General features: G+C 67.0%; 1 protein-coding gene across 1 annotated transcript in view; it reads right to left on the bottom strand.

The window, feature by feature from the left end:
• Window positions 1–4,047: 4,047 nt before the first annotated feature.
• Window positions 4,048–9,927, bottom strand: part of HUNK (hormonally up-regulated Neu-associated kinase) — a gene marked incomplete at its 5' end in the record, with an annotated part of 47,909 nt that continues 42,029 nt past the window's right edge. Inside the window, 4 exons of the mRNA XM_081088402.1 lie at window positions 4,048–4,709; window positions 6,760–6,940; window positions 7,817–7,864; window positions 9,704–9,787. Coding sequence (XP_080944528.1) covers window positions 4,054–4,709; window positions 6,760–6,940; window positions 7,817–7,864; window positions 9,704–9,787 — 969 coding nt within the window. The 3' untranslated portion in view covers window positions 4,048–4,053. The remainder of the gene's footprint in view (window positions 4,710–6,759; window positions 6,941–7,816; window positions 7,865–9,703; window positions 9,788–9,927) is intronic.

The following is a 9,927-nucleotide window of genomic DNA, read 5'->3' as shown; positions in this document are numbered from 1 at the left end:
GGACGGACAGGTGCGCCCCCCGCTGCCCCCCTCGCCGGGCCTGGAGCGGCCGCGGCCGTGGTTCAGTCACCAGCGTGGCCGGCGGGCGGGCCGCATGGGAGCCGGCCAGCGAGGACGGGGACAGCGACAGGCACACGCTCGCCACGAAGCTGGACACAGAGCGACACGGGCGAGGAGCCCACACAAGGCACGTACGCGCAGCAGCGGGAAGCCACCCTCAGAACAGGCCCCATGTCCATGGACAGGCCTTTTCCAGACTCTTCTCTTAGCTTCCAAAGCTCTATTTCCAATGGAATGTTCCAGAACCCGGACTGGAGCCAGACAAGGGAATTGCAGCCACAGCCCAGGAGGCCCGGGAGGGAGGGGGGTGGCCCCCGCTAGGGAGCGCAGCTGCAGGTCCGTCCAGGTGAGCGAGAGGGGGCTCTGCAGTGACTCGGGGCTCAGGGCTCAGCAAACACCCCCTTCCCCTCGCCCAGGCAGACGAGGTCTCCCTGGCAGACAAGCAAAGATGAGCCGCCCTGCTCCTGGGCACTGCCCGGCCACCATGCCAACGGGCACGGTCTTTGCCGTTCTCCCGAGCTGAGGCCGCTCCTGTGGGCTGAGGACACGTCCTGGGGCGGCCGCCACGGTGGCTCGTGTCCCTCCTGCACCGGCCAGCACGGAGGACCCGGCCGCTGTGTAAGCTGCCCCTGAATTAGCCCCTGTGCACCCTGTGCCAGTTCTCTTTCCAGTGCTGCCCAGGCGCCAGGCCCAGGACGCACGGGGCCCACAGACGCGCACGCAGGGGGCGCGGACAGGGAGCCGAGGGGCGCGTTGGTTCCGTCCTGGGGGAAGGTGTGAGCGCGGGGCAGGGACTCGGAGCTGCTTTCCTCTGAGAAGAGCCGGCGCTGAAGTTGGCCGTGATCCCTCCAGGTGAGCTCACGGCAAACCGGCTCCGCTGGAACCTGCGGGCGCGCTCTCCGGGCAGCGAGGACACCGCCCGCACCGGCGTGGAGGGACCGTGCCTTCCAGATGCATCCGCGCCCACCTCAACCATCTTCTCTAAATGACCCACGGACACTGCGCTCTGCCTCCCGGGGGTCAGGGCCACGCTGACACAATGGCGCGAACGCAGGGCAGCCGGGCCTGCAGGCCACATGGGCACCAGCCACCACGGCATGGCCTGTGTGACTCCTCACGCCTCCACGCTCATCCTCTCCCGCAAACACGTTGGGTGGGCCTGTTCCCAGCTCTCCGTGGGCTTACACATCATGCAACTTCGGTGGAACCTCCCACAACGAAAGGCCACCTCGGGGAAGAGGCTCCACCAGCAGCAAGATTCCCCCAAGAAAGAAACCGGCAGAACCTCGCTGCGGAAATGAGCCCCTTTCACGGGTCCCCATCGGGCCCAGTCTGTGCCCAGCTGCCCCTGCCCGCTGAGGGGCCAGCCCGTGGCCGCGGCTCCTGCCCGTCTTCCCGCGAGGCCCAGCTGGCGATCCAGGACAGGAAACCGTGGCTGGACGAGGGGCTGGAGGACACGGCCTCAGTCCCCGTGCGGTGACCGTGGCCGAAGGGAAAGTGATCCAGAGGCAGGCAGAGCACAGTGAGGAGGGGCCTGGTAACAGCCGTCCCCTGAGCACCTGGGGCCGATGCAGGTGCTCCCAGGGCTAATGCAGGTGTGCTCTCAATGCAGGTGCTCCCGGGGCCGATGCAGGTGTGCACTCAATGCAGGTGCTCCCAGGGCTAATGCAGGTGTGCTCTCAATGCAGGTGCTCCCGGGGCCGATGCAGGTGTGCACTCAATGCAGGTGCTCCCAGGGCTAATGCAGGTGTGCTCTCAATGCAGGTGCTCCCGGGGCCGATGCAGGTGTGCACTCAATGCAGGTGCTCCCGGGGCCGATGCAGGTGTGCTCTCAATGAAGGTGCTCCCGGGGCCGATGCAGGTGTGCACTCTGATGCAGGTGCTCCCGGGGCCGATGCAGGTGTGCACTCTGATGCAGGTGCTCCCGGGGCCGATGCAGGTGTGCACTCAATGCAGGTGCTCCCGGGGCCGATGCAGGTGTGCACTCAATGCAGGTGCTCCCGGGGCCGATGCAGGTGTGCACTCAATGAAGGTGCTCCCAGGGCTAATGCAGGTGTGCTCTCAATGAAGGTGCTCCCGGGGCCGATGCAGGTGTGCACTCAATGCAGGTGCTCCCGGGGCCGATGCAGGTGTGCACTCAATGCAGGTGCTCCCGGGGCCGATGCAGGTGTGCTCTCAATGAAGGTGCTCCCGGGGCCGATGCAGGTGTGCACTCTGATGCAGGTGCTCCCGGGGCCGATGCAGGTGTGCACTCTGATGCAGGTGCTCCCGGGGCCGATGCAGGTGTGCACTCAATGCAGGTGCTCCCGGGGCCGATGCAGGTGTGCACTCGATGCAGGTGCTCCCGGGGCCGATGCAGGTGCTCCCAGGGCTAATGCAGGTGTGCTCTCAATGAAGGTGCTCCCGGGGCCGATGCAGGTGTGCACTCAATGCAGGTGCTCCCAGGGCCGATGCAGGTGTGCACTCAATGAAGGTGCTCCCAGGGCCGATGCAGGTGTGCACTCAATGCAGGTGCTCCCGGGCCAATGCAGGTGTGCACTCGATGCAGGTGCTCCCGGGGCTGATCCAGGTGCTCCCAGGGCCGATGCAGGTGTGCACTCTGATGCAGGTGCTCCCGGGGCCAATGCAGGTGTGCACTCAATGCAGGTGCTCCCGGGGCCGATGCAGGTGTGCTCTCAATGCAGGTGCTCTCGGGGCCGATGCAGGTGTGCACTCTGATGCAGGTGCTCCCAGGGCCGATGCAGGTGTGCACTCTGATGCAGGTGCTCCCAGGGCCGATGCAGGTGTGCACTCTGATGCAGGTGCTCCCAGGGCCGATGCAGGTGTGCACTCTGATGCAGGTGCTCCCGGGGCCAATGCAGGTGTGCACTCAATGCAGGTGCTCCCGGGGCCGATGCAGGTGTGCACTCGATGCAGGTGCTCCCGGGGCCGATGCAGGTGCTCCCAGGGCTAATGCAGGTGTGCTCTCAATGAAGGTGCTCCCGGGGCCGATGCAGGTGTGCACTCAATGCAGGTGCTCCCAGGGCCGATGCAGGTGTGCACTCAATGAAGGTGCTCCCAGGGCCGATGCAGGTGTGCACTCAATGCAGGTGCTCCCGGGCCAATGCAGGTGTGCACTCGATGCAGGTGCTCCCGGGGCTGATCCAGGTGCTCCCAGGGCCGATGCAGGTGTGCACTCTGATGCAGGTGCTCCCGGGGCCAATGCAGGTGTGCACTCAATGCAGGTGCTCCCGGGGCCGATGCAGGTGTGCTCTCAATGCAGGTGCTCCCGGGGCCGATGCAGGTGTGCACTCTGATGCAGGTGCTCCCAGGGCCGATGCAGGTGTGCACTCTGATGCAGGTGCTCCCAGGGCCGATGCAGGTGTGCACTCAATGAAGGTGCTCCCAGGGCCGATGCAGGTGTGCACTCAATGCAGGTGCTCCCGGGCCAATGCAGGTGTGCACTCGATGCAGGTGCTCCCGGGGCTGATCCAGGTGCTCCCAGGGCCGATGCAGGTGTGCACTCTGATGCAGGTGCTCCCGGGGCCAATGCAGGTGTGCACTCAATGCAGGTGCTCCCGGGGCCGATGCAGGTGTGCACTCGATGCAGGTGCTCCCGGGGCCGATGCAGGTGTGCACTCAATGCAGGTGCTCCCGGGGCTGATCCAGGTGTGCACTCCGATGCAGGTGCTCCCGGGCCAATGCAGGTGCTCCCGGGGCTGATCCAGGTGCTCCCAGGGCCGATGCAGGTGCTCGCCCCAGCCCAACTGAGGTGAGGGGGGAGCGAGGAAACGAGCGTTCCTGGCTGTACCCCAGCCCACCTGCTAGGGAATCCCAGCATCTGCAGGTTCTGACCCAGACGGGGTGGAGCAGGCGTGGGGCCTGGGGCTCAGCTGCCCCCAGGAGGGAGCTGCGTGGCTGGAGGCCGGGCCATGCAGTTCCTGAACCTTCGCCTGAAGGACTGTGGGCTCGTACCATCGCTTCCCTGGGGTGGCCAGTCCCGCTGCTGCCCAGTTAGCACTGGCCCTGGACGGCCTCGGCCATGCTGAAGGGGAGGCTGACGGGCGCCGCGGGCTGCAGGGGGGGCAGGCTGGCCTCCAGTGGCCTGTCTGCGGGGGGCTGCAGGCTCTGGTGCCGCTTCCTCAGCATCTGCCCGATGCCCATCATGGGGAACCGGCCCCGGCTTTTCACACAGTTGGGGCTCCCCAGGGGCTGTGGGGCACCAGCGCCGGGACCCGGAGGAGGGGAGCACGCGCCCCCCTCTTTCGGGAGGCAGTTCTCTTCGTGAGCAAAGGAGACCAGGGTGGGATGCAAAGGCGTCTGGAGAGGGGACGGGCTTCGGGGCAGCAGGGAGGGGGACAGCGCCCGCTCCCCGGGGGTGCCGCGCCCCGAGCCCCCGGGGGAGCCCAGCGCCCTGCAGGGGTGGGCCGGGGACAGCAGGTCCGGCGGGTCTTCGCGCTCCACAGACTCGAAGGAGCGGACCATGTCTAGCACCAGCGGCTCCTCTCTGGGGGCGATGCCGCTGCCCCCCGGGCCCTGTGGAGGCGGCTCCGGCCTCTTGGCAATGCGGGGGGTCCTGGGCGGGGGGCCGGGGATGAACTCCATGGAAGAGGAAGCCACACAACTGGGGTCCGAGGTTTTGCGGAAGATACTGCGGCAGCCGAAGGAATCTGCACGCGGAGAGAGCACAGGGCACCGTGAGGGCACCACCTCGGGGCCTCCCGCCGGCTCGGCCCACAGCCTGGCTGACACCGGGCGCCACCGAGGCCACGGGCACAGATCTGCCTCCTGGCACCAGCGTGGCATCTGCTATTGCTTGGTTGCTGAAAGGTCTGGACCCTGCAGAGCGTTTGAATAAAAGGCCCCAGGCCCTGGCCGGTGTGGCTCAGTGGCTGAGCACTGACCTGCGGACCGAAGGGTCCCGGGTTTGATTCCCGTCAAGGGCACGTGCCTCGGTTGCAGGCTCCTCCCCGGCCCAGGCCCTGATCAGGGTGTGTATAGGGGGCAGCCGATCGGTGTGTCTCTCTCTCAGTGACAGACGTTTCTGTCTCTCCCTCTCTCTTCCCCTCTCTAGAGGTCAATGGGAACATCCGGGGGAGGGATTCAACAAGGCCCAGGCTCCACAGGGCAGCCACCGAGGCCCGAGTGCTGGGAGGGCCGTTCCCTCACGGCTTCTTCGTCGTGGTGACAAGCACATGACACACGCCAACCATCCTCGCACGGTAAGTGTCCAGGTCAGTGTACGGGACGGTCACACTGCGTGCGACACAGTCCTCCTCCCTGCAAATCTAACACGGGCCTCACTAACCCCCCTACCCCCCGAGCCCGGGCCCCGCCATCCTGCTCCCTGAGCTTGGCCACTCGAGGTCCCTCCTGTAAGAGGGTCTACACGTTTGTCCTTCAGTGACCAGCTTGTCCCACTTAGCGTGACGTCCTCATGGGTCATACATGTTGTATGCAGCCTCCGCTTTCTCAAGGCTCCCTCGTGACCCCGATCTCAGCGGAGCCTCCTCGTGCTCTGACTACACAGACAGAAGCCCTCTCTGTCTAAGGCAATGAGCCAACCCTGGCTCCCGCCCCGAGCTGGGCAGACGGGGCCCGCGTCGGCCGGCGGTGCCCACAGAGAGAAACGCCCCCAGCGTGGGGCCCAGGAAACCAGCCTCGCTCCTGGGCACAGGCTGCGCCCGGCTCCTCCCGCCACTGCACGTCTGACAGCCCAGGACAGGCCACTGCACCCCACCTCTGTGCCCACCATACTGTACCCCACCTCTGCCTTCTCAGGCCCCTCCTGCCCAGGTGGCTGACAGCATAGTCAGACCTCAACTGTACTGCTCCCAGGTGGCCTCAGGTGCACTAACTCTGCTTTCCCACGGGCACAGGATCCTGTCTGTCCCTGGGGCCCATGCAGCCACCCGTGAGCGAACACGGCAGCCAGGCAGCCACTGGGGGGGAGACACGGCGACCAGGCAGCCACTGGGGGGGGCACGGCAACCAGGCAGCCACTGGGGGGGGGCACGGCGGCGAGGCAGCCACTAGTGGGGGGGGACACGGCGGCCAGGCAGCCACTGGGGGGGGACACGGTGGCCAGGCAGCCACTGGGGGGGGCACGGCGACCAGGCAGCCACTGGGGGGGGGCACGGCGGCGAGGCAGCCACTAGTGGGGGGGGACACGGTGGCCAGGCAGCCACTGGGGGGGGCACGGCGGCCAGGCAGCCACTAGTGGGGGGGGCACGGCGACCAGGCAGCCACTGGGGGGGGGCACGGCGGCCAGGCAGCCACTAGTGGGGGGGGACACGGCGGCCAGGCAGCCACTAGTGGGGGGGGACACGGCGGCCAGGCAGCCACTGGGGGGGGCACGGCGGCCAGGCAGCCACTAGTGGGGGGGGCACGGCGACCAGGCAGCCACTAGTGGGGGGGGACACGGCGGCCAGGCAGCCACTAGTGGGGGGGGACACGGCGGCCAGGCAGCCACTAGTGGGGGGGGACACGGCGGCCAGGCAGCCACTAGTGGGGGGGGACACGGCGGCCAGGCAGCCACTGGGAGGGGGCACGGGGGCCAGGCAGCCACTGGGGGGGGCACGGCGGCCAGGCAGCCACTGGGGGGGACACGGCGGCCAGGCAGCCACTGGGGGGGGCACGGCGGCCAGGCAGCCACTGGAGGGGGCACGGCGGCCAGGGAGCTCAGTGCGTGGGGTGGCCTGAGGGCGGCGGCGCACCCACCTCTGTCGGGGGGGCCGGGCCTGGTGGCCTTGCGGTCGCGCAGCAGGGCCCTGGCGCTCTGAAGCTGCGTCGCGAGCGAGGCCGGGGGCTGCCTGTGCGCCGGCAGGTGCTTCTCCAGCTTCTGGGGAAACGGCCGGGGAAGGAAGTCCCCCTTTTTCTCTTGCTCTTTGGGCGTTTTGTCCTGCAAATCAGAAGCAAACACGGGCTGAGACGCACGCGGGGCCTGGAGCGCGATTCCCGTGGGAAGGCCATCGCACAGACCTGAGACCCTGCTTCCCCACGAAGAGCCGGGGCCGCTCCAGGGACCCCACCGCCCTCCCTGGGCCACCTCGGCTCCTGTCGCCCCTGGCAACCTGCACCGTGAGGTGCCCCAGCCGGCCAAGGTCACCCCGGGAGGCCGAGGATTCCAGAACAAGCTGGGCGAACTAAGGCCAAGCAGAGAGGCCTCTGCAGACCCGCCTCCCACGTGCGCCCGGAGGCTCTGCCACGGCGGCGGCCTTGCGACGGGAACGGAGCCCCTGCTCTGGGCGGGACACTCGTGCGAGTTGTCAAGGCGAGGAGCTGGGCCGCCCGGGGAGTGTCCGACCCGGTGGAAATGGTCACGAGCCCTTCATCGTGTCCTTAAGCCGGCACCACCGAGCCATCGCCGCTGCCAAGTCCCTACAAACCCTCCTGTGACTGATGGAGGGGAGCTGGCAGCGGGCGTAGAGCCCAGAGCCCGGGCCGAGTCCCGCCAGCCCTCGGGGCACCTGTGACGGGCAAGTCACGTGTCAGGTGGGCCAGGCCACGCACCCGGGGTTTGATCACACGCGTTCAGAGGCGGGTGTGAGGGGCGGGCTGTAGAGGAAGGTGGGAAGCAGCCCCTGAGTCAGCAGCTCACCCTGCGCCGAGGTGGGCCTGGTGCCACCAGGTGAGGGTGGTGAGGGGGAAGGCGGAGGGGCTCTGCGTCCACAGGCTGCGGGACTCCGTCCCCTGGGTGTCCACGCGGGAGACACACACACGACGCGTGCTATTCCCCGGAGGCTCCAGCTGATCCTTCCAGCCCCCACATGCTTACCTGCCCCCCGTGGAATTCAAGGTCTCGCGTCCAGGTGTCCAGGGAGGCCTGTGGAAAGCAGCATCCGTCAACCATCTAGCCCACCCCCTGCCCCTCTAACCCACCCCCTGCACCTCTAACCCACCCCCTGCCCCTCTAGCCCACCCCCTGCCCCTCTAACCCACCCCATGCCCCTCTAGCCCACCCCCCGCCCCTCTAGCCCACCCCCCGCCCCTCTAACCCACCCCCTGCCCCTCTATCCCAGCCCCAGCCCCTGCCCCTCTAACCCACCCCCTACCCCTCTATCCCAGCCCCAGCACCTGCCCCTGTGAAAGAATTATTCACTCCAGTGGTCACACAAGAAACCAAACTCCGGGTCACCCTGGACGCGGCTGCAGGTGCCCTACTTTCCAGGCGTCTCTTTGCGAGTCTGAGGCGCACAGGGCGTCTCCGGAGACGAGTAAGCAGGTCAGTGCGTTTTCTCAGACAGCAAAGCCTCCCCAGGGAAACGGCACCAGGTCAGGAGACAAACCCGACCGGCACCCAGACGTCCTCCTGCCCAACCCGCCGTCGGTCCCCCAGGCGCCCGCTGCTCTGATTTCCAACAGCACCGACCACTCGAGAAACGTCGCTTCAAAAGGGTCAGAAATGCTGAAATAAGGCCCAAAGTGGACATCCCGTCCTCGGCTCGACAGTCCCCATCACGGAGGAACGGCACAGGGACTCCAAGTCCCTGGTGGAGTCCCAACCCCCAGGTCCTCAGAACGGGACCTCACGGGGAGACAGGGCCAGGGCCAGCCGGCGTGTCCCCCGGGAAGGCTGTGGACGGGGGGCGTGTGACAGCTCGCTGTCCTTTGCCTTTTCAAGGAGGCCGGGTGGTGTCACCCTGTCAATCAAGTTAAAACGAGGTCACAGGGCGGACCCCAATGCAGTGCGACTGGTATTCTTATGAAAAGGGGGAATTCGGCCCAGCCAGTGTGGCTCAGTGGTGAGCACCAACCTTTAACCAAGAGATCACGGTTCCGTTCCCGGTCAGGGCACAGGCCTGAGCTAAGGGCTCGATGCCCAGTGTGGGGCGTGCAGGAGGCAGCCGATCCATCATTCTCTCTCATCACTGATGTTTCTCTCTCCCTCTCCCTTCCTCTCGGAAATCAAAATATTTTTTAAAAAGAGTCAAATGCAAACAAAAGGGTAGCAGTGAATTTCTGCCTCGCCTGGTGCCCACGGCCGATGTCTGTCTTGCGTTAAGGGGTGAAGGCAGCTGGCAAAGGTTCCAGCAGAGAAGGGACAGGGTCCATTAGGGGCAGGCCAGCTAGGAGGCTGGGGCGGGGCCAGGGTGGAGGCGACGGGTGCGGGGCCTGGGTGGGGCGATGGGCAGTCCTCAGGGGGGGGGGTGGTGGGATGGGGACAGGAGAGGGGTTGGAGAGTTTTAGGAGCCAAGTTGGCAGAGCCTGGTGACAGCCTGGCGCTGAGGCGAGGGGAGGAGTGAGAAGTACAGGTTTCTGCCCTGGGCTGAGGGGGCGGCCACGAGGAGACAGAGAAAGGACGTGGGGGTTGGTCTCGGGAGGCGAGGTTCACGACACCTTCCTTGGGCAGGAGGAGGTTTAGGAGGCTCAGAGAGTGGAGCTCAGGGAGTCTGCCCTGCCCCCCCCGCCCCCCCCCGCCCGCTCAGCCGCCGCCCCCCAAGCCGCCTCCCAAAAGCTCATCTCCATCCTGGACCTGCTGGTGCCGGAATCCTGACTCGGAAGCACCCCAGCAGCCCCATCACCCCAGAGTGGACGGGAGGGGCGGGTGGGGGTGCACCGGGCACCCCGTCTCAGTGCCCTGGCGATTCTATGTGAGAAGGGGCTCGGGTCCCGGGAAACTTTCCTTTCCACCCCCACCTGCCCCCAGGAAGCGGCCGCTCACCTCGCAGGGCTCCCTGCCGGGCCGGCACCTGTCCGCCGGGCAGAGCGGGGCCTTGGAGCCGACGCCGTCCTGCACGTCGGATTTCTACCAAGAGAAGAGGAAGCCGCGCTGACCTCATGGGCACTGACCTCACAGACGCGGCTGCGGCCGTTAAGCCGTCACTCATTCTCAAACCCGCGCTGGGCCGAGAGCCCCCAGAGCCGGAGCCAGGCCCCCGCAGAAGC

The sequence above is a fragment of the Myotis nattereri genome, assembly GCF_964212035.1.
Source record: "Myotis nattereri genome assembly, chromosome: 3".
Lineage (NCBI taxonomy): Eukaryota > Metazoa > Chordata > Mammalia > Chiroptera > Vespertilionidae > Myotis > Myotis nattereri.
The sequence above is the reverse complement of the archived record's forward strand: the minus strand, read 5'-3'. Positions and strand labels throughout refer to the sequence as shown.